At 41.7% G+C, this 22961-nt stretch overlaps 1 protein-coding gene across 1 annotated transcript in view; it reads right to left on the reverse strand.

The window, feature by feature from the left end:
- The window catches only part of tmtc2b (transmembrane O-mannosyltransferase targeting cadherins 2b), an 85628-nt gene extending 63253 nt beyond the window's left edge, over positions 1-22375 (reverse strand). The window contains exon 1 of the mRNA XM_040025041.1: positions 21893-22375. Within this exon, the coding sequence (XP_039880975.1) occupies positions 21893-21975 (83 nt within the window). The 5' untranslated portion in view covers positions 21976-22375. The remainder of the gene's footprint in view (positions 1-21892) is intronic.
- Positions 22376-22961: the final 586 nt, after the last annotated feature.

A 22961-nucleotide genomic window follows, 5' to 3' on the forward strand; every position in this document is an offset into this window, starting at 1 on the left:
TAACACTTGTACCACATTTCCAGCAACACTTTTAATTGCGCCTGTATAAAATTTGCTGTTTGTAATGCGTCCAAATTGGAGGCGGGGAAAAAAGCAGCGTTTTCACGGCCCTGCTCACACAGTGGTCAATAGCATCAGCCAACACACTGAGCACCTTTCAGGTTTTCTTGAGCTGTTTGAGCGTTTGTAGTATAGAGCTTGGACAGACAGACGGTCCAAGAAATATCGTATTGATGATTTCATTTTCGCACTGGATGCAGAAAAAACGTTTTGCTACTGGAATATAAATAACCGTCTCTACGCACACACAGCAAACAAGCATTACCCGCTAATTCCTCTTTTCGCCGTGCTCTGAGGGACCACCTGTTAGACGTGATCCTCATTAGACTGGGGACTGAGAGGCTGCCATGGGGCTGTTCAATCAAAAAGTCAGACTCATCCTGGAGGAATCCAGCTGTAAAATGCACCCTCGCTGGGAAATCACTCAAAAGAGCTCATAAAAAAAAAACCACACACACAAGCATCTACTCACATAAGCTCCATTTCTCTCTCACACACACACACACAGCAACAGTACACCCAAACAAACACACATTTTTAAATTCTAACTGCTTTCCAATGAACTCAGAGGCAATTGCTATCGCCGGTCCTCGAGGATTCAAAGGCCCATTATCCAGCAGGCTGGGATTTGATTTTCTGTTCGGGTGGCTCCGGCGTGACAAGTTGCTGGTGGAAATAGATTCTCTCACCAGGGAGTAAGAAATAACTTCCTTCAGCACACAACAGATGATTTCTTGTAAACATATTGCGATTCCGTTCTTTTGATGGGTCCGTGTCATCAGCGTTTATTTGGAGACGACTCGATCCTTAAAGATGTTCATAAATAAAGCGTCGAAGTAGAAAATCTGTGGAATGGGCAAGAACAGCGCAGCTGATAGTCCTGTGCCCTCCCCAGGTAACCTCACCTCTGCAAAGAGTGCTCACAGTAGTTACACATTTCCTGATATCTGCTACATGTGAGGTGATAGAGGCCAAAGTAACTGCAATGTTTATTTTAACAAAAGGTATTTTGAGAAAACAAAGATGCTAATCTGTCCAGATTTTAAAGGTGTTAAAAGGTAACAGATGCCGTTTCTTTTTACGTCCTCTGCTGGACTGTTTCTACTCGCCTCGGGAAGCGGGATCACCTACACCAGATTGCGGACGATGTTAAGTCTCCCACAAAATATTTCAAGCTTCAGGTTACACTGTTTTACATGAGCACAGGAAGTTTTTCCAGAGGTAATGAGAATCTGTGCCAGCTCGGAAAAAGTGCAAAGCGCACTCAGCGGGCCCCAGGGGCAGACAAAACAGCATTAAGTATTAAGGTTGCTTAAATGGAAAGAAATTCACTGTGTCAACTCAATTTCCTCGTGAAGGAGCGGGAAAGCCGGAATCTCAAAAATACCATGTTGACAGAAAGTGCGTGTTTAACGTGTGGTATTGACCAAAACGGCGAGGTGCTGAGAAATTGCACTGGCTCTGTTTGTGATGCTCTCACAAGAGCAAGTAGTGATGAAATATTCAAGCCTATTGTATGACTAACATGTATCCATACTCACAAGCTATTGTGTTTTTTTAAGTTGTGAAGTGACTGACTTTAAGATATTTTAAGTTAGAGAGCTTTAATCGTCCAAACAAAGTGTCCCAAACCACCCAAAAGCTGCCTCAGGGTCTGGAAAATGGTAAGAAGATGTAAACAACAGTGCAACAGTGGGATTCAGTTATATGAACCTGCAGGGTTTTATGCTCGTTTTGACCTGAAACAAGTCAGTGAATTAAAAATGGGAGGATGGATTCATTTCAGCCTCCTACCTAGTAAGTCATATATAATCCAGAATTATGATTAAGTCAAACATTTTTGGCTGCATACTACATTCTCTATATCACCTCCCTTTTATATCTTAACTTATGACCCAAGAGCAGACAAATACATTTTTCTTTTTAGAATAATGTTACAGGTGTTGTCATGGTGCGTGATGTTTTATCAACCTGCACAACATTTAGTCCAAACATAAAAAATAAAATTAAAAAAAAAAAATCTATGAAATGTTTCTCGGGAGCCTCTTTAGCAAACTTTAGATTGAAATGCAACAAAAACTAGAACATAACAAAGTTTGGAGCACGTCTCCCTACATCAGGGGTCCAGGCCTCGAGGGCCGGTGCCCTGCAGGTTTTAGATCTCACCCTGCGTCAAAACACTTGAATCAAATGATTGGTTCATTACCAGGCCTCATGTTGAGGAGGTCATTTAGCCATTTAAATCAGCTGTGTTGGATCAAGGACACATCTAAAACCTGCAGGACACCGGCCCTCGAGGCCCAGAGATGGACACCCCTGCCCTACATGTTTTCACTTTCTTAATCTATCTGCATTGTACCTGCTATACATGAGCATATTAGCTTCTTTATATTGGTTCTTGTCCAAAGCACCACTGGGCAAAAGTTCACACCCTCCGTCCCACCTTTCCACCAATGCTAGTTCTGTGGTAGCTTGTGCCAGTTTCAACTTTTCCCCTTTTCCACCAAGGGCGGAGTCGGTGGCTAACAAGTTGTTCATGTTCTGCTTCCAAATATTCTTCTCCCAGTTGGGTAAACTGGGATGCTTACAGCTGCTTTCAATGGGGTGAGGGCTGAATTATGCTAGCCAACTATATGAACTTTGTGAATGCAAGTGTGAATTTATAAATGGATCTAAGTGCTGTGTTACTACAAGCATTTTTTAATATGGGCATTTACACTGCAAATGGCAAACGTGAAATGTATTCAGCAGAGGTTCATTATGAACTAAGATTGTGTTAAGAACTCGATTAGCTTTAAATCAAGCACTGTCGTAGAGTTGCTAGCGTGGCGAGAAACTCTTATTCTTGTTAAGTATGATTTTCACGTTTTGTGATGAAAAGCTCGGTTCTTTGCAACAATGAAACCAAAGCAAGTGACATCAAGGTCATTAATCAGAGCCAATTCTGGTCTCTGGTGTTTCCTATAGCTTAGATGATCAATCAGTATTGCCAATCGTTTGAGCAGTTTAACAAAAGACTCACACAGCACCAATCTGTACACATCTGTGAGAGTGTACACAATCTGTACACATCTGTGAGAGTAAGCACCAAACAAATGGTCATTTGCCCATGTATCTCGTCATAATTCATTCAGCGAAGTTCAATTCCAGCTCGGTGCTAAACATGTTGGTGGGTGTTAGCGAAGCTCTGCAAACCACAAAATCAAGTGCAGTAAATGCAATGAGACTCTGCAGTCTCCCAACCCTGTTATTTCAGTGAAACAGAGTACATTACTGGAGCTCAGCAGATATTAAAAATTCAAGTCATGCAAACTGGGTTAAAATGCCACACAGCACACACATTTTGTTCAGCTCAGTAGCCGAGGGTTTAAGCCAGACTTCTGCATTTGTGGCAAAGAAATACCCTTCTGGCACTTTTTAGAGTCAACTGGCAGCTGTGAACATCCAGAAGGAAAAGACTGCTAAACTATGACTTTCTAAATTTATGGAAGTGTCTCATCATCCTTATAAGTGTGTTTTAAGGTGAAGTACGTTAAACACACGTATCAGTTGTGTGGAGGCAGACAGGATGCACACCACTCCTCTCCACCTCTGAAAGCTTACAAGGATTGCTCTGAGGCTGTCAGTTGAGAGACCTTCAGCATAAGGTCTTCAGCAGCAGCACTTGAGGTGTGCTCACGGACTTTATGAGGTGCAAAGTGAGCTATTATCCCTCCAACCCTTCAGCTGCCATTCCAGAGGCTGAAAAATTCTCTCAAAACCCCAAAGAAAAATACTTGTATATGGATTTTTATGACTTGAAAAGTGCACTTGCAATTGACCTATCCCCTCTCTTGGCTGAGAAATGCTGACTGTGAAGATGATGTTGCCAAATTCCACACTGCATGGTTCGACTGTGCACTGCACCCACAAATAGATCAAAGACAAAATGAAGGTGAACCCAAACTTAAAAAACATGCCCACAACATCGCTGCCTCAGTGTCCTTTGTTTGTATTATTCATGTTATACCAACAAATTATTCAGACTTTGCCTGAAGGCAAATGTCAGTATACGGTGGAAAATGGACGGACACCGCGTTGCTCCACGTGAGTCTACGATCCAAACATGTGAGCTCAGCGATCTCTAATAGTAAAGACGGGCTTGAGTTTGAATCCTTTCAGCAACTTTTAATGTGGGATTTCTGTGTGATGTCTCCCTTTATTTGTGGTGATTCCATGTCATGGTGCTGGATATTAAAAGGCTATTTTGGGCATCCACGTTGTATTTTATATCCTTGATATCACTTACAATGGTGGGCAGTTAAAAGAATTATTCTCGGCCTTGGAATGGAAAAACCACATGGCCAGTGAAAACAAATGGCCTGTGTCACTGATATAAGTTTGTCTTTTTTGGCAATTAGATTCCAGCTGTAATGTGGTAAAAAGGCTGGTTGATAGCAAAGGCTGAATGAGAACAAAGGGCTGCAGCAACATTTCCACAGCTTTATCGTGTAGTATTGATCTTCCTGTTGGGTCATGGGTTTTCCTTTTCCCCTCTTCCAGTCAGCTATGCCTCAGGGCTGTAGTTGGCATTTCATTTCACAAAGCCAGGAGGGATCCTGCCACATGTAGTACCAGCCGTACTGGATAGCTGGTTATAGGCAACCAGCTATCCTTGATGTAAGGAGCCAACACAATGACTTAGTCAGCCCAAACCATTACAATGTCTGATTAACCAGCCCATTTTAAGATCATTTTGCTTTGATTAATTAAATTCTATGAAAGCTGAGACAGAACGTGGTAACCTGCATGTTTAATGGTACGTTAATTAACCATGTGCTGAATGCAAATAACCACAAGTAGCACAAAACATGCTTTCAGTTGAAATCTGCAGAGTTAAAATTGTTAAGTAATCCCAAATACACAATATACAGTATATCTGCAAACGTACCCATTAGTGCAGCAAAGTAGTGAATTAAAACTAACCCTGGATTAGTAACATTTTAAGCAAATCACTGAACTCTAATTTAGAAACAAAAATGGATGCCTTTACTTGCTTCTGAGTCAAACTCAGAAATTTCACGAGTTTCTTAAAACCAAAATTAGTTTTAGCTATACCAAAACTCTCGAGGTAAACTCTGCTGAACACGAAGCTCTTTTTTATATATATCCAGCTCATAAATGTCTAAATTGCCTGAATAGACGTACTGTAAGCTGCTGGTCCCAAATAAACAACTCTAAATCCTGAACAAATAAACACAGTCCCAACAGCCATAAACACATCGGCCTGAGCCTATAATACAGACCAGCGCTGCTGAAAACAACGCAGTAAATATGAGCTCAAACACTGCAGGCGTACCAGAGAAAATACTGATGCTGGTGCTATGCCAGGAAATGTTTCCACAGCAGTGCATCTAGTTATGAACGACGTAAATGAGATTTAGTCATCTTTGCTGAAAGATTGAGGCAAGTGTTTCTGCATTGCTGGAACGACTTATTCACCTGCATCAGCTTAACAATCACCACGAGGCATCGCGTGTTATTTCACATTTTTCCCAAACATGCAACACGATCTTCTCTACTTAGAAAGTGTGGCTGACCTGTTAAGCATTAGTGAATGAGGGGAGTTTAGAGTGTCCTCTATTTCTTTAAAAAAGGGGAAAAAGCAGAAAACTGTAGCATATTAGGAACACAGTTTATCCCGAGGAGACTTAAGGCGAATTTTCCAGTAAAACTAATGCTGGCTACTGCACAAAGATGGCAGGAGACGGATTCAGATCAGACAGCGGTTGCACCACACACGGCTAAACTTGCATCATTGCGGTTTTTATTACGTTGACAAGGTGAACGCTCTCAGCTGCTCCAGATTTTACATCGTCTTGTCATGCTGCAGCGAGTCCTGCGTTGGGATCATACAAAATCTGCCACGAGCTATTTATATAGGAAACAGCTGACTCTGAAATCATTTGTGTTGCTGTTTATTCTCAACAAACCACAATATCTATGCACATGTGAAAATATTTAGAACTCGGCATCCACGTCATCTGTGCTGAGGTTTATGAATATGCGAGTGACCTCCGCTTGAAGGTTTAGAGCTGTCAGAGGGAGTAACTGTGCTGTGGCCATAACGCTGTGCATGCCCACAGAGGAGAACTGGGTTTTCATCCCGTACTGGGACGGAACACGTCGATGCTTTGATCAATGTTTTAAATAAGAACACGATGTTTGACCAGTTCTGATATTCTTTCATCTCACTCATCAATGCTGTGATGAAACCTGTGTTGGAGATCAAATGCACCTTACCTTCAAGGCTTTCTGTTTCAACTCTAAGAATCGTGAATATAGAAAAGCCTGATGTTGATTTTATTTTTTTATTTGTATGGGAGAACTATCCAGACTACAGCACATGCACCGGCACAAGAAATCCCTCGCAAAAGGATATGGATTTAATAAAGTAAGAGAAGTAAAGCAGGCAATTAACCACAGACTGAAAGATTAAACAATAATCCACTTTACACTGTGGCTGCAGCTGAATCATCCTTACAGTAAACCAAAGTCTGAGACTGGGCTCCTTTGTAAAAATAACATTTTTATACACACACACACACACACACACACACACACACACACACACACACACACACACATATATATATATAACAATTCTTTCTACCACAAAAGATGTAAAATTGTGAAACGCTTAGATATTGATTTCTTTTCTGCACTGGTCTGTTTTATTACAAGAGAAAGCCAAGCTTCTTAGGGAGACAGTCCATACTCAGGAGCTGGAACTGTGTGGTGATGCTGCGATACTTTACCTAGTAGACCATGGAGCACGTTTTTCTTGTATTTTTTTTCTTGTGAAATACTGTTATTTTAAATTTAGCATCATCTTATTTCTACATTTACGTTTCCTATTAGTTGGTTTTTGTATTTGATTTGATCCAGTTTTAGTGTCCTTTCAGGAGAAGCTAATGACCCGCCTGTGATCATGTTTAAATATCCCCAAAAGTTGATTCTGTTCATCTGGACGTAGCGTTTTCACTCATCCAGGTGACGTCTTCAGTCTCAGCTGACTCCAGGTTCATCTTATGACCAGTACATTGCAGCGGTTGTTGATCAATGGTTATGAGAATTTGCATATTAATGATGAAGGAACCGACCTCCCAGCCCATTGTTCCTTCACTGGGCTGGTTTCAGTCATTATGCAAATGTACGGTTTATAAGATTGAAACCTGCAGTCGGCTGAGACTGAAGACGTCACCTGGATGAGTGAAAACGCTACGTGCAGATGAACAGAATCAACTTTGGGGATTTACTTACCTGGATGATTCAGCATGCATCAAGACATGTTTAAATATATTTGAATGGGTGAAGATTTGTTTGTGTTTACTTTTAAAAGACAACGTTGAGATTAAAAATAGGTTCTGATGGCTTGCTTGAATAAAAAGGCAATATTTTTTTGAATTGTCATTTTCTCTCTCAATCACACTGTGGATGTTATGTTAAACAGGCTACTTTTTGAAGAAAACCAGAGGTCTTCTTATTAAATGCCATGAGATCATTCATAATGATAATTATGTGATGATGGCAGGGCTAACCATGCGTCCTTTCCAACAATACTCAGACAGCATATTTTAAAACTATTAGACTTTGGCAACACTGAGCATGAGATGACAGGAATTTGAGTAATTTGTTCACAAAGTGCTTTTTTTTTTCCATTCATATTTCTACTCTAAATAATTTCTATTTCCATGTAAAATCTAGATTTTTTTTGGGATTATTGCAATAAGAAAGCTTGCCTTGTCTGGAGCCCAAGCATAGCTTAATCACGGCTCTCAAAGGGGAAATTGTAATTGCACGGAGTGAGAGCCAAGTTTGTAATTTAGTGTAAAACACAAAGTGCCTATGAAAACAACAGCCAATTACACTGAAAACAATACAAATGTGCAACAATAGCCAAACTGAGAATCAGGGATAATTATATGTGTTAAACAAATAAATACTATAAACTAGCCATGAAGGCAAATTGTGTCTAATAACTGCGGCTCAGTAGAAAAAGTGGAAGCTGTACTGACTAATGCTTCATGTCACTTTTTCTTACCCTGACACCTTCTTTTATGTATTTTGTGTACTTATAAAAGTCGGCCTGTTTAAGGAAAGCTGGACCTAAATAATATATTTTAATAAGCCCCAAAAAAAGATGAAGAAGAAAAACAAAGCTGCATGAAAGTAAAACAAGCAATTTATCGGCACTCTTCTATCAGGTATATGAAACAGTTGTTTCGCTCCTTCACAGAGGTCTGATTTTCTGATTTCCAAATACCCATAATTTGCCGATGTCAAGTCGTTACCGCAAATTAAAAACTCATTGAGCAGGAAAACATGCCAGCGTGTGTTCCTGCCAACTCATCTGTTCATAGTGACAACTGGCATCCATCATTCATCCACAGGATTTACCGCCAAACGTCTCCAACAGTAAAGTATCAGATACACAGTAATCCCCTTTATAAATCTGACCTATAATTGTTGGCTACATGCAACAGATCACACGCAAAACACAAAAGAGATTCTTTTACATTCTCATGTTAGTGCGTCTATTTGGATCAAGCCATAAAAAAACAGGGAGAATGACCACACGTGTTAAATGGAGACGTATGCTACTGTGACGCTGCAGGCAACAGGAAATATAAGTAGGTAATTTTTACCTTGCAGGGTTACACTTCGCTGAATGAATGAAGGAAGAAACAAACGACATCCTTATTCATGTAATAAGCACCATCCGTCTGTGGCACTCGCAGGGAAACTATGGGAGGATTTTTCTTTTTCTCTTCGCTAAGAATCAATAACCTCTCAATGAACTGGTGGGTTCCTGTGGACAATCAGCACTTCAGAATGTGTTGTTTAGCCAATTAGAAAACAGAAGCACCAATCAAGGTCTATTCTCCTCAAAGAAAAGGGGCCACGTCTCAATGGAGCGCACAGGAAGGTAGGTTACCTGCCTGCTTTACTTTCGCTCTACTTTACTCGCATTGTTTAAGAGTCACCAATCTTATCAGTTAAAGTAGAGCGACGGGTATAATTAATTAGGAAATGTTTAGGCGTTACATCAAATAAACGGTGGAAGCAGTGAAAGTGCTCATGTTCAGTTCTGATAATGCATTTTTCTTTACACAAGTGAAGGAAATCTGCCAAAAGGATAAGATTTCTCGCTTATTGACTTGCCTCAAGACATTTCTTATTAAAATTGTCATTCTTCTCATTTGTCTTTTTGCGAGACGGCGCAGTAAGCTTCTGAAAAACATAACATTAATCCAAAACACTTGCTAAGTGGTTCAGATTAATGTTATGTTAAAAAAAAATTGGCAAAAAGAGAAAAGACTGGAGGTTTATGAATGATTGTTTGAACAGACATGTCGGGTGGTTAGGGTCTTCATCTGGGACCCCAGCAGCCACTCACACTAATGAAAACAAAGGTTGCGAGCCAGCAGAGCTGAGGATGGATTTTCTCTTTAACTGCTTCCTAATTAAAAGAACCACTGATGTATCTGCCATGTGGTGGCAAGAAGTGGGTCTTCTGTAAATGCTGGACTCTTTTGGAGAAGCCACTAAGGGGTTTGGTTTGGGGCACACTTGACATTTCATCAGGTAAGTATTATAAGGCACTGCATAGTTAAATCAGAAAAAGACCTGCACACAGCAAAAAAATGTAGACTTACCACCAAACTTTCACAATCCAGAGTCAGACTTCCATTTACTGCCTCAGTATTGAGAGCTTGATATGGTGGTTTTCTTTCTCTGTGGTTGGAGAAAGGGGGGAAAAGCTGTCTTGGACACCTTTGCTAAACTAAATGTTTCTCTGCTGCCCAGGAATAAACCTGTGCCAACTGTGCGAGTCCACCTTACTCGGCAGAACGGCTGAAAAACGAAAGTCGCACACGTAAAAGGTCAAAGTTGAAGAGAAACACCTCAGCCGCAAATGCCGAGGGTCAGCGCCGCGAGCCAAAATAAACCGCCGAAATCAACCCTGTAAACAATCACGATCCCATCAATCAGTCACCGGGTTGATTGTGTTCACAACGACAGAGAGAAACAGTGAACTACAGACTTGGCCCCGCGCGTGAAATACTATACAACACAAGCTGTTCTCCATCTGGAGAGATGTCAGACTCGTCTGCCTCACCGAGCCATGACAAGCTACATTAGAAGCAGTCATTTCACACCACATTCGATTGGTTTTGGTAATTCCACCTTTACATGTCCAAACACAAAAAAGAAAATAAAAAAAAAAATGCCCCTGATGGCCCCGCAGCTGTATTCAAAATACAGAAAATCATTTATTTAAAAAAATAAAGAAAATAACCTGAATACTTTGCAGGTGTAGCTGCCGGGGAAAGCACATGTACCAACAGAAAAAAAAAAGTAGGAACCTACTTCTTTATCTTGTATGGAGCTTTCATATCGCACACAACTATTTAGTGCGCAGCCCCCCAAGGCTAAGATTACAGCTCTGGATTGGATTCAACTCTTGCCCTCTCCCAGTGAAGCTATTTGATGAAAGGCTTGGCAAAGGCCACATCCAAGTGTGGTGGAGTTTTCTTCCCCCCTTTTTTAATTCACTTAAACTATATGAGGTCCTGGACCAGACTGGTCGTGTGGTTGTAAATAACCTGTGGTGTCCCAGAGGGTGGCATGCTGCAGGCTGTTGTGCTTTGCACGCATTTTTTCAGAGCGCTAAAACCACACTCCGGGTTCCCAGGGCTCAACAGTATCAATTAGAGGCAGCTTGTGAAAAGATGTGCTTCCTCCGTTGCTGTGGTCTGGTAAGAGGTAGGAAGTGAGGGAAGAGAGAGGGAGGAGGCAACTCGTACTGCTGGGACTGTCCGGGTCCGCAAGAATTCAGTCTCCAATTTGCTCTGTCAGCTTCTCCATCCACATATATAGAAAAGGAGTGCAGCAACTCATAAACAAGCAGTCCTTCTCAATTTCCTTTTTCTCATCTGAACTGTGTAATAATCTGTCCTCCGTACAACCTCAGCTCAATGGCAAACAGCACACAACTTCAGAATATGTGCCACAAAAGGCTTCTGTTAAGTCCCAGTGTTAAAGGTCCAAGGGGAGCAGCAGCTGCAGCAGGTTACCCACAGTAGCTCAACCGGCCAGACCACAGGCTCTACTGCACTGCATCTGACTCACTCACTACACTCAGGAAACACCAGATACTGTAATCATATGTGAAAACCACTTAAACCACAATAATAACAGAAGTCAGAGGATTTCTAACACTTGTTTCCCTTAAAGGAATGAACCTGAACCTGACGAGAAGCAGAAAGAAATCCTCAACCCTGCAATGTTAAAATAACTGAAGCAACAGAGCATTGCTCGAACACACCATCTAAATGCAGCAAAGGTTGATTCACAAACATCGGAACCAAAATACAGTCCCGATCAAAGGTTTAAGACAACTTGAAAAATGGCAAAAAAAAATCATCATATTTTGCATGGTTGGATCTTAACAAGGTTCCAAGTTGAGCTTCAACACGCACCGAGAAGGAAGGGGAGTGAGACAAAAGACTTGTTTGAGCATGCAATTTATTGAAAACAATGCTTAATACCATGTTGCTTTTTTTAGCAATAATGTAGTTAGAGCACTGGCATCTACATTACCCGTGTTTAGTGCATTTAAATTGAACTCGGGTTGGTTTTCGCCCCTGAGCACTCGGGTGTGGACCAAAACAACTGCCCCAGACCCTTTACAGGACATGGTGATGGTGCGGCTCAGCTCGAACTCCGGTGCGCTTCGTTTGAACGTGATCCGACCTCGATGTGAAGCGACTACCAGGTGTACATTACAAGTACTATAGATGTGTCACGCTCTGTACAGGCTAGCAGCCATGAAATGAACATAAATTCTGTGTTTTCTAAATATTCTCACACACTGTAATTTTTAGTGGAATTCACTTGGATTTTTCTCTGTGTGAAAACAAACCACAGAGAAAAGCTACAAGTTTACTAACTCATCAACTGAAAAGAACTATAGGTGTGAAAACGCCCTTAGACTATGAACCTTTCTTACTTTGAACTAATGAACTTTGTTCATTATTAAAACATGGTTCGAAAATGACAAACACTGTAACTGTAACTGATGTGATTTTCCAGCAATACAACCAAGACACTGGATAATTTAGCTGGCATGTTCATAACAGCCGGGCTTCTTTGGGATCACCAACCGTGAATCCTCTGACCTCATTCCTCTGTCTTCTTACCACTTGAGAACAGCCAGAACTTTGAGAGCATGTAACAGAGCACGTACAGCCGTAATGGGATTGCCCAATTGGTTCTGACAGGTTTGGTGCACAATGCTGCAGCAGTTTTCTGCTCTGTTCAAACAGTGACCTCTGGGGTCTTGATTCTTTGTCCTTCATAAACAACAGGACAACACAAACGGGGATTAATTCCCCTCTATTTGGCGACAAATGGTCGCCTTCACTGGGTCCAGGGAGAACAGAGGGAGCACACAAAGCTTTCTTTTTACAACGAACAAAGGTGCTGGCTCTGAACCGGCCAACTTGTGTCATAACCTTATCGAAATGAGCCAGTGCTTCTTGCCACAGAGATGGTGAGGCACAGTGAAAAGAAGCCTTTTCCTCTTCATTGATGAAAAGGCCAAACTATAGCATCCCTGTTGGATATGGGGGACAGGGAAGTTTTTGTTTCTAATAGCTCGGGGTTCTCTGCTTACACGCCCTCATCCATAGTGCTGTTAATCCCATTAATATGAAGAGAGCCAAGAGCCTGAGAGTGGCCGTGGCTTAAGAGCCATCAGCCAGCATTAGCCCTGGAAATCCAAACCCTTGTCTAGACCCATTGCCAACTTAGCCCAACAGAGTTTAATCATCTGAGACATATTTACAACGACGGCAGCAAAACCTATAGCTGCCCTTTATCAATCGATGCGCTGATTCTTGGCAGCGTTAATGCCTTTCTCACATCATTGAACTGTGGTCGTGAATGTCTGCCACACAACACTGACCGTGGGTGGGATTTAGACTGGTATTACACATTGTTTAAGGCAATTATTGTGTGTGTGTGTGGGGGGGGGGGTCTGTCTGCAGTACACTGTGCGTGCAAGATCTATTAAGCAAGACAGTCTGTCAACTTTAATTAAACAGCCAGCCGAGGCAATGAGAATACTCAAAGTGGACTATGGTCATCATCTTGTGTTGTATCGTAAAGACTGATCTCTAATGCCTCAATCCACCACCAGGCAGCACACCCGACAGCTACATATGGACCATTTTTCATCCCACTGCATGGCAGTTGGGTGATTACCCTGCTTCAGAGCCTGATTATTTTAAAGTAGCTTTAAAGTATCTCGATCTGGCCTGGTGAGAGCACAGAGGTGGCTTTCAAGGACTCGTGGGCATGCTATATATTCATTATCAGCTTCAATCTTATAATGAGACAATGTATTCCCTGCATTTTAGCATGCAGATATCACAGCGTGCCATTTGATCAGGAGCATATCAACTATTAGAGGTATTTAAGACTCATGTATGTCTTAAATACCGAATTTCCCAGAGGAACCCACCCGAGGGATTAATAAAGTTTTATCTTATCTTATCTTATCTCTTATGTATCGTGTTTCTCCAACGTCTAGACACCATCTGGATCTGGAGGTTATGCGTGTCCAGAAGCGAGGAAGGAGCATGCTCGCTGTGTAAAATGGATTACATATTAGGTTTAAAAAAACCTGGCTTAGCATTACAGCCTTGTTGGTGTGCACAACCTAATCAGATTTAGTAACAACTAGAGCAGGGCGATATGACCAAAAATATTTATCACGATATACATTTGAAAATTTGCGATAACGATATAACTGATGATATAATTGATACTAGACAAAATACTTTACAACTCCTCAACTTTATTAGTGCAAAAAAAACCCCCAAAACATCAATGTATTTCCACTTAAACAAGCAGCTTTTTTAAGTGCATTTAAGTTATATAAAAAATTAACAGTGCAAATGCAAATTCCTCGCTGACAGCTTAACTAAAAGGCATTTCCAGTGGAAACTGGCCGACATATCCTCAGCATAACCATGTATAATATCCACAAAACTTAAAAAGAGGTTATACACACACAATACGGTAATATTATGTTCAAGCACAGTACGTATCACTCCGCGAGGCTCCTGCCTACGATAGCTGTAATGCTCCGACAACCCATCAAGCGTTGCGGCTTCGTAGCTTAGCAAAGTCGTACTAAGGCATTTGACAGATTTTTGAGCGCCGTGCACATAAAATCGTTTCGAGGTCAGTAAACACAACCAGAGTTCATACATAAGGCACACGGGGTTATAAGGGGCTCTGTCGACTTTCAGAAAAATCTAAGGATTGATTTTAAGTGCGCCGTATTTTCCAAACAACACGGTAATAACGACGGCCCGCTAGCATGCGCTACCAAAAATAGTGCTTTGTTGTGTATCTGACGGACGAAAGCTAAACCAGTTCCACACCACTGAAGTTGCAGCATTTTTACAAACCAGTTCTGGTTCATCCGTTTCATTCAACGATCCACTTTCGCTTTTCTCATTCTCCGTCGCCGCCATGTGCCTATGAAAACAAAGGCACTGCGCATGCGCGTTTCACCCATATTCTATCGCAATATTTCATTTTCTTATCGTTGCCCAAAATTACACCGGTATTACCGTGAATGGTATGATATAGCCCCGCCCTAGTAACAATGTTCAGAATATTTAGGTTGTAACACATTGAATGCCTTAATGTTCTGTAATGAATAATGGATATTATCGTGATAGAATATGGGTGAAACGCGCATGCGCAGTGCCTTTGTTTACATACGCACATGGCAGCGACGCAGAATGAGAAGAGCGAAAGTGGATCATTGAATGAAGCGGATGAACCAGAACTGGTTTGTAAAAATGCTGCAACTTCAGTGGTGTGGAACTGGTTTAGCTTTCGTCCGTCGGATACACAACAAAGCACTATTTTTGGTAGAGCATGCTAGCGGGCCGTCGTTATTACCGTGTTGTTTGGAAAATACGGCACACTTTAAATCAATCCTTTGATTTTTCTGCAAGTCGACAGAGCCCCTTATAATCCCGTGTGCCTTATGTATGAACTCTGGTTGTGTTTACTGACCTCGAAACGATTTTATGTGCACGGCGCTCAAAAATCTGTCAAATGTTTCAGTACGACTTTGCTATGCTTCGAAGCCGCAACGCTTGATGGGTTGTCGGAGCATTACAGCTATCGTAGGCGGCGCCTCGCGGAGTGATACGTACGGTGCTTCAACATAATATTACCGTACTGTGTGTGTATAACCTCTTTTTAAGTTTTGTGGATATTATACATGGTTATGCTGAGGATATGTTGGCCAGTTTCCACTGGAAATGCCTTTTAGTTAAGCTGTCAGCGAGAAATTTGCATCCACACTGTTAAATAGCTTTAATGCAAATAAAAAACAGCTGCTTGTTTAAGTGAAAATACATTGATGGGTTTTTTTTGCACTAATAAAGTTGTGGAGGTGTAAAGTATTTTGTCTCGTATCAATTATATCGTCAGTTATATCGTTATCGCAAATTTTCAAATGTATATCGTGATAAATATTTTTGGTCATATCGCCCTGCTCTACTGGATATTTTAATAGTTGTAAGAGAAATTAAAGGCCACTTTGTTGTCATTGTTTTCTAAGGCTGTACTCACAGAACAACAATGCTATGAACTAAATGCTGGGCTGGAGTCTATCCCAGCTGGCAGGGTCCACCCTGGACAGGTCACCAGTCTGTCAGCGAGAGACAGAAAACCTTTCATGCTCTCATTCACACCCGTGACCAATTTAGGATAAACAATTAATCTAACATGCGCATCTTTGGACTGCGGGAGGAAGGCAGAGTACCAAGAGAGCGCCCGTGCAGGTACGGGGAGAATACACAAGTCTTGGCAAAATTGAGAATTTATCCTCTAAAGACCATGAATACGAAAACCAAATTTCACAGCATTAAATTCAAATTGATTCTTAATCCGTCTTCTTGAAATCTGCTTTGTATTTAATTAACAGTTAGTGGTTTACAAGAAGTCACACAAAGCATTGTGGGGAAAAAAAAAGTTTCCAAAAAATCCCAAACTTCCTCGCACCGCAAACGCCATACAGGAAGTTGTGGCTGAAGCATTCAGTGCATCAGCAGGTCCTGCTGTGCCACAACCACACGACCGTTTGCTGAATGTTTTTTACTGGTTCAACCACCAGAATATTCTTTGTGTGCATTTTTTACATGTTAGGACATCCACCAATGAAACGCTTTCTCAAGTTTAGTCTCCATTGCATGTTTACAGATATGCAGGTCTTTCTGTCTTACTCCCCCCTTTCTGTCCTCACCACAGTGAATGCAACATAAGAGCCAACATTTTTTAAATGAACTTCAGGAGTTTCGGTGCAGTAACAAAGATGCAGCGTGGCCATATCCTGGGCCCGATGACAGCGTGTAGGAGTCAGAGTAGCATCGTTTCTACTCAGCTGATTCCTATTAACCTGAATATGAACTCACTCCATCCAAGACGCATGCTTCGAGCAATTCTGTGGGGTTTTGTTGGAAAGAAAAGAAACATATCAGAACCCCTCATTAATGGTATTTTTAGAAACAAACGAATTTCTGCCAGGCTAGCTTATCTTGCAATTGTGGTGAGAGAGAAAATAACAATTTCTACCCTCACTGGCTATCTGTTGGAAAACGAGAACTTGGGAAAATTGAGATCCAATCTTTCTGTGGTTGAAAGTGAGCCGATCTTTCCGCGCTGGTGTGAAGGAGTCATGTTTTAAAAGAAGAATCGTCTTTCTTCCTTTTCTCTTTCTGGTACATTTGAAGGGAAATCTGAGAGATACTGTAATGAAGATTTCAAAAAGTTGTCACATTCACCGCACACTGGCAGCGCTCACACGTGGAATGTCAACAGACTCACACTGGAGCTAAAAAATCTGTAACTGATAATCAGAAACATTCCTGTTAGAATATTTATTAGAGAAAGTGTGGAGCCACCAGGAGTGAGTAGGATACCTCCCACATGTCTCCTTCCTATCCTGCCAGCAGATTATACAGTCTGGCAGTCGAAGGAAGGAAATGCAGGACCCAAGGTTCTTACCGTTGACAACAGAGTCGCACTGAAGAAAACCATTACAGCTTTCATCTGTGCTTTTTTAAAACGAATTCTTTGCATTTTTAACTTGATTTAAATTTGCAATATATCTTTTTTAAATTTTTGTTTTAATATATTTGCTATAACTTTGAAGATAAGAATCATTACATATGTTAATGTCCATAAAATTTCAAGATCCACAGAGTCTTTCAAGTCAAACGTGAAGGACTTTGACCCAGGAGACTGGGGTTCGTGTTTGTTTGCATCTATGACTGCTGGGTTAGGATTAGGTTAGTTTTAGGAAAAGATCACAGCTTTGGTAAAAACAGACCTATGATTTTTTGGGTCTATTTTAATGCTTTCTAACACGTGTAAATGTTTACCACATGTTAGAAAAGCCCTGGCTGAGTGGAGAACTCTTTCCTGTCAAAGGACATTAAGTTAAAAAGACTTAATATGTAAAGTCTTTTTAACTGAATTTAACAGAACAGCACTGCAACCTAAAACTAACAGATTAAAGAGTTCTTCACATTTACACAGAAGAGCTTTAATTTTCTTCAACTGAATTGTTCGGGAATAGAGGAAACCTGACTCCAATATTAATTCTGCCTCACTTTTTCAGTCTGATACTTGGTGCTGGGAAAAGCAATCGAGGAATATGAATCTGTTGTGATGGAAAACCATATAAGAGCGGTGAGAATGAATCAAAGCAGCTAATCTGAAGGCCGTAACATAAATGATGAGTTGAAAAATGCTGGAAAGCTCTGTGCATCACAGAGTCAGGTGATAATTATGTGCACGTTTGTCGTTTTGGTTGCATTACACGGATTCGATCTATTCTAAACAGTGATTATGGCCCCTTTGAAAAACTAAATACATGAGTTTTTAAATGCATTATATTATTTTTGTCTATCTTCACTGACTGTCAGCATGAACTCTAATGTCTCCATCCTGGCAACTACAAGCAACAAACAACCTACATTTGAATCCACTTCAAATGCTCCCCCTGAAACTGGTGAGGGGAGAAAAACCCTAAACTGCTTACCGAACGAGACCATCTGGAGACGCTGGATGATAGAAGCCGGGGGCCTAAAGGTTTTTGGGGGGGATAGCTGAAAGGAAGAGAGACGGAGGGAAAAAAAAGATGCAGAGAGAAACAGCAGTGTAGCTGTATCTACGAAACCATGTCGTGAGTCCCTCTCTGCAGGCAGGACGATAATTACAGGGCGCAGGCTAAGAAACCCTGACTGGGGAAAAAAGTAGAGATATTCAGGCTGCTGGGTTGCCGCCCTTGGGCCCTCAAGATAACCACAATGCTAAGCAGCAATCCTACAGTATAGGCTATGAGAGTAGGGTTCAAGATCACTGCAGTGACACTGTGCCAAAGAGGAGACAGCTATGGCCAAGCCTATACTGGGGCAGGTAGGTCAAAGTAGTCTGGTCTCCACCTCAGAGGCCAGATTAAGGTTGTCTACACGTCTCTGAAGTTAAACTTGAAGAAAACTTGAATTAATCTGAACTAAAAACAAATATTTAATAGTTTCTTTTTCCTTCACCATATTTACTATAACATTTGGGTGGTGTCAACATGAGTCACCACCCAAACCTCACATAAACTGCCTCAGCAAAGCAGCTTTTGGTTCTGCCCTCAATCCCAACTTCTCTAATAAAACTTTCAGTGCGTGGAGCTGTACGATGACTCGCCGTTACCAACTGTCTGACCATTATAAATCACTGGCCATGCCCAGGGAGGCTGCGTCCTTCAGCGTGACCCACAACCTTCACACATCCTCACACAGTCAAATTGTACACCATAACACGAGGCTGGAAAAATGAGGTGGGTGCAGTTCATCACATCCATCAAACTCCTGACAGTGAACAATAATCCATAAAGCCAGTGTGTGTGTGTTTGGGGGGTGAAATATATCTTAAAAACAGTCCAGTGTTTACAGCTATTAAATGGAGAATTTGGCAGCTTTTTAAGCTTCATTAAAAACACCGTCACCTTGATTAACCTGCGCTCAACAGGTTTTTATAACCGAATAAAAGAATCCTGCAATCAAACCACGGAGGTCTTTTCATTATCACGCGAGTTCCTGGTGCACACGGCTTACAGAATATTGCACCAGTATTTCTCGTCTGACGTTTATCTGAGCTCTCCCATTCCTTCGCTCAGCCCTAACTGTAGATTGCAGCAGTGCTGATATGAACTACATGACGTATGATTCCCATTTTCCAGTGCAGGTGTCAAAGCTGTGTATGTGCTAATGATGACTGTGTCCCAGGGAGGGAAAGGAAAAGCCCCCTCCCCGCGGGAATTTGGCCGTGGCGAGCAGGTCGCTCCTCCACGCTGTCATTCGTATCAAATGAGGGGCCTTACCAGCTGCAGGGTCAGAAAACTGACTTACATGGAATTATTTTATTTAGACTCTGGACAAAAATAATTAAACATGTGTAAACAAAATTTTTCCCGTCTCCTTTTAAATGTGAACTTCCTTGGTTACCGCCTTGGTTACCAGGCATAAAGTTATTAATGTGTAACCACTGAACACACATATGATAAGACGCATGTGACCGAGGCACTCCTGATACCATGAGAAGAATGAATTTGAAGAAAAAAAAAAAAAAGCACTGCTACAAAGCGACTATGAATCCTCAGGTGTCTCTTCTATGGCATCTTTGTGCCCCCCAGGCATTTTATGCACACTGCAATCTTGAATTTTGATTTTAAATCACAAACTGATTTAAGTCTGGGCATTAGTTTCACAGCCAGCAGCAAAGGAGAAACACAATCTATCTTTTCACCGACAGGAATCAATGCCGCCTTGTGAAAAACAGCTATATTTATTTTGTTCTCCTCAGCTGTTTACCATAAAAAGTTCAATCGAAGCTATAAATCTTTATTTTGGGGCATGCCGTCGTTATATTCTGTAACTCTGGTGTCCTTTTAGTTTATGAAAAACAATATCTGAATGATGCATAAATTAGTGTCACAGTTTAAATAAATCCACTCTAAAGGCTGCAGGGTGTTTAGTAATGGCAAGCTCGAAGTCTGATTTATTGCCATTACAAATTTAGTATTTTCCATAATGACAGCATAAAGACATCATCTTTTTTCAAACCTAACCCAGCATTAGCAAGTCAGATCAGTTTGTGTGCCCAGGACTGTTGTACTTAAAATGATACAGCACCGCCGCACACACCCTTCCTCTCTCCTCCCTCCTCCCTCCTCGCTCTCGGTGGAGCCCAGGGGGGGACAGGAGACGGCTGCTAATTGCAAGCCTGGAACACACGGTGTTAAAAACAGATAACGCTGGATGTGACAGATAGCCTGCAATAGAACAAGATGTCAGAGACAGAATACTGTACGTCAGAGCAAAACCCCGGCTGGGATGGGCGAATTCGGTCACTCATCTGTTTCACCAAAAAAGCCAGAAAAGATTTGGAGCCAAACTCCTGCGGTAATAAATAATTATTTTACAATTATGTTAACATCTCCTCATAGAATTATCAAGGTTTGGCGTCTGTATTACATTCAAACTTGGAGGGGCTATCCAACAGCCGGCTCTCACCTCTCCACCTTCCTATCATGTAAGTGTGTGAGTCACCCGACCTAAGCACCAAGTGCAAAACGCACAGCAACACACAACTGTAAAAGAAAAAGTGTCACACTTTCAGCAAAGAAAGAAAGAAAGAAAAAGACCAGGGGGAATGTGCTCAGCAGGAAATGTTCTATATCCAGAGCAGTGAGCAGAGATGTGCAGGAAATACACCACGTTCAGTGTTTGTACACTAAGCTGTATTCTCTGTGCGTGCTTTACTCTTTAAGACACATATAATAAATGCACAGCACTGCACAATATTCTGTTCAGAGAAAAAGCATCCCAGACTGACAACTATGAATACTGGCTGTAGTAATATTGATAGGATGTTGATACAGTGATAGGAGCATAAAATGTGCATGCAGCTGACCTACATCAAGGCAATGGATGGAGAGTAAGGAGCCGGAGGCACTGACAACCATTCAGCCATCAAATATCAAAAGGCCAGCTATGAGTAATGCATTTCCCTGCATAACAGCGACTGAGCCCACAAACCAATGAAATGGGTTACAACGTTGCCTCTTTTAAGTAAATGAATAAGAAAACGCTTTGCACACTCGTGCATGTGTGGAACTGCTGCAGAGATATGAGGCACGGTTTTTTCCTGTTGGGATCAATTGATTCCCCAGCACATCTCAAGACTTTGAGACTTTGAAGAAGTTATTTCTGAGGCGCACGGGCGCGCTGCCTGACTACACTTTTCAACTTACGGAAAAACAACAAGCTGTGATCCAAGACAGATCAGCTGTAACACGGGAATGTTGAAATATTAGCCCAAAGGAATTATCTTTCAAGGCAGCTGCCACACATGTCACAAACAAGCACGTGTCTGGACTGTGGACTCTGACAGTGACTTTCAAAGCAGTGGGACATTTCCATCACTCAGCTTCTCCTCAGAGCACAAACTACCGATACGTGATACCTGCCTTCAAGCGGACTGTTTGTAGTGATAGACACGCTCTGTTTTGATGCTGACGCAATGAAATGCCTCCTTCCTCCAAGTTGTAAATCATCGCTTCTCTACAGAACTGATGAGGTTTCCTGCTAGTGGATACAGCACCGTGCGTTTGGATGTCATTCATTCACTCAAGTACCTGTCATCGTAGCAGAAATCGGCGCCCAGAGTGTTGACATACAGGACCAGAGCCACGGCGCCGCACAGCAATTCTGCAAACATTTCTGCCTCGCACGCGCGCGGGGAAATACTAACAAAAACAAAACTAAACAAACTGGGAAATGAGAAAAAATAAAGAAAATTAAAAAGATGCAAAGCGAGACACAGAGAAGCAGCGAGTCCCGGTTTCTAGTCCCTCTCAGTCCCCGTCTTTGTCAGGATGTCTCTGCGAAAACAAGTCCATTCTCTCCCCCCCATCATCCTTGCTTAAGTGCGCAAAGTGGATAATCCATAGGTGGCTTTCTTTCTAACCCATGTTGGGTCTGAGCCCGAGAGCTTTTTATCCCGCCGAGAGTTGGGCAGGAAATAAAACACGAGCAGCGTTTCGTGGATCTGTGACAACACACGCAGCACGCCTCCCTGACACAGAGGAGGATCAGCCTCTGATGCTCAGCGGCCGCTGCTGGCTAAACGTCGCGATTGAGACAGAGGTCAAGTCAGACAGTCTGGAATTGTCCAACATCCGAGTAGACTTTCAAAATAAACTTTCCAGTGAGCAGCGCGAACAAAAACAGGTGTCCAAGTGCATCTAAAGGCTGACAAAAGAACACGGTAGCCTTATTTAATGAAAGTCCTGCGATGTAGTGTGAGGGTGTAGATGAGCAGATAAAACAAGGCGTAAAAGACACATAACTGCTTTTTGACCCCACATGAGGTTCATTTTAACAAAGCTTTATATTATTCAGTGAGCTCCCCCCATATAGGATTTTTATATATACTCTTTTAATAATTAATATTTAGTTTTCTAATATAACTTCATTTCTGTCAAACCTTAAGATTTAATATGGACGATTAATCTACTTCACTTCCGCTCCAAACCTTCGCATTTCTGCAAACTTGACGCAGCTATGCTCCTAACACATGTGGTTTGAGAGAACCCGAGCGCATGCGCACCTCCCCTCCTCTAGAAAGGGGATAAATCACACTAGGTGGGGCTGAGAACCGCTGGTAGGGGTCACTTAATACCGCTAAGAGTAGTCCATAATGTC

The sequence above is a fragment of the Simochromis diagramma genome, unplaced genomic scaffold, assembly GCF_900408965.1.
Source record: "Simochromis diagramma unplaced genomic scaffold, fSimDia1.1 OVJJ01000293.1, whole genome shotgun sequence".
NCBI classification, from domain to species: domain Eukaryota; kingdom Metazoa; phylum Chordata; class Actinopteri; order Cichliformes; family Cichlidae; genus Simochromis; species Simochromis diagramma.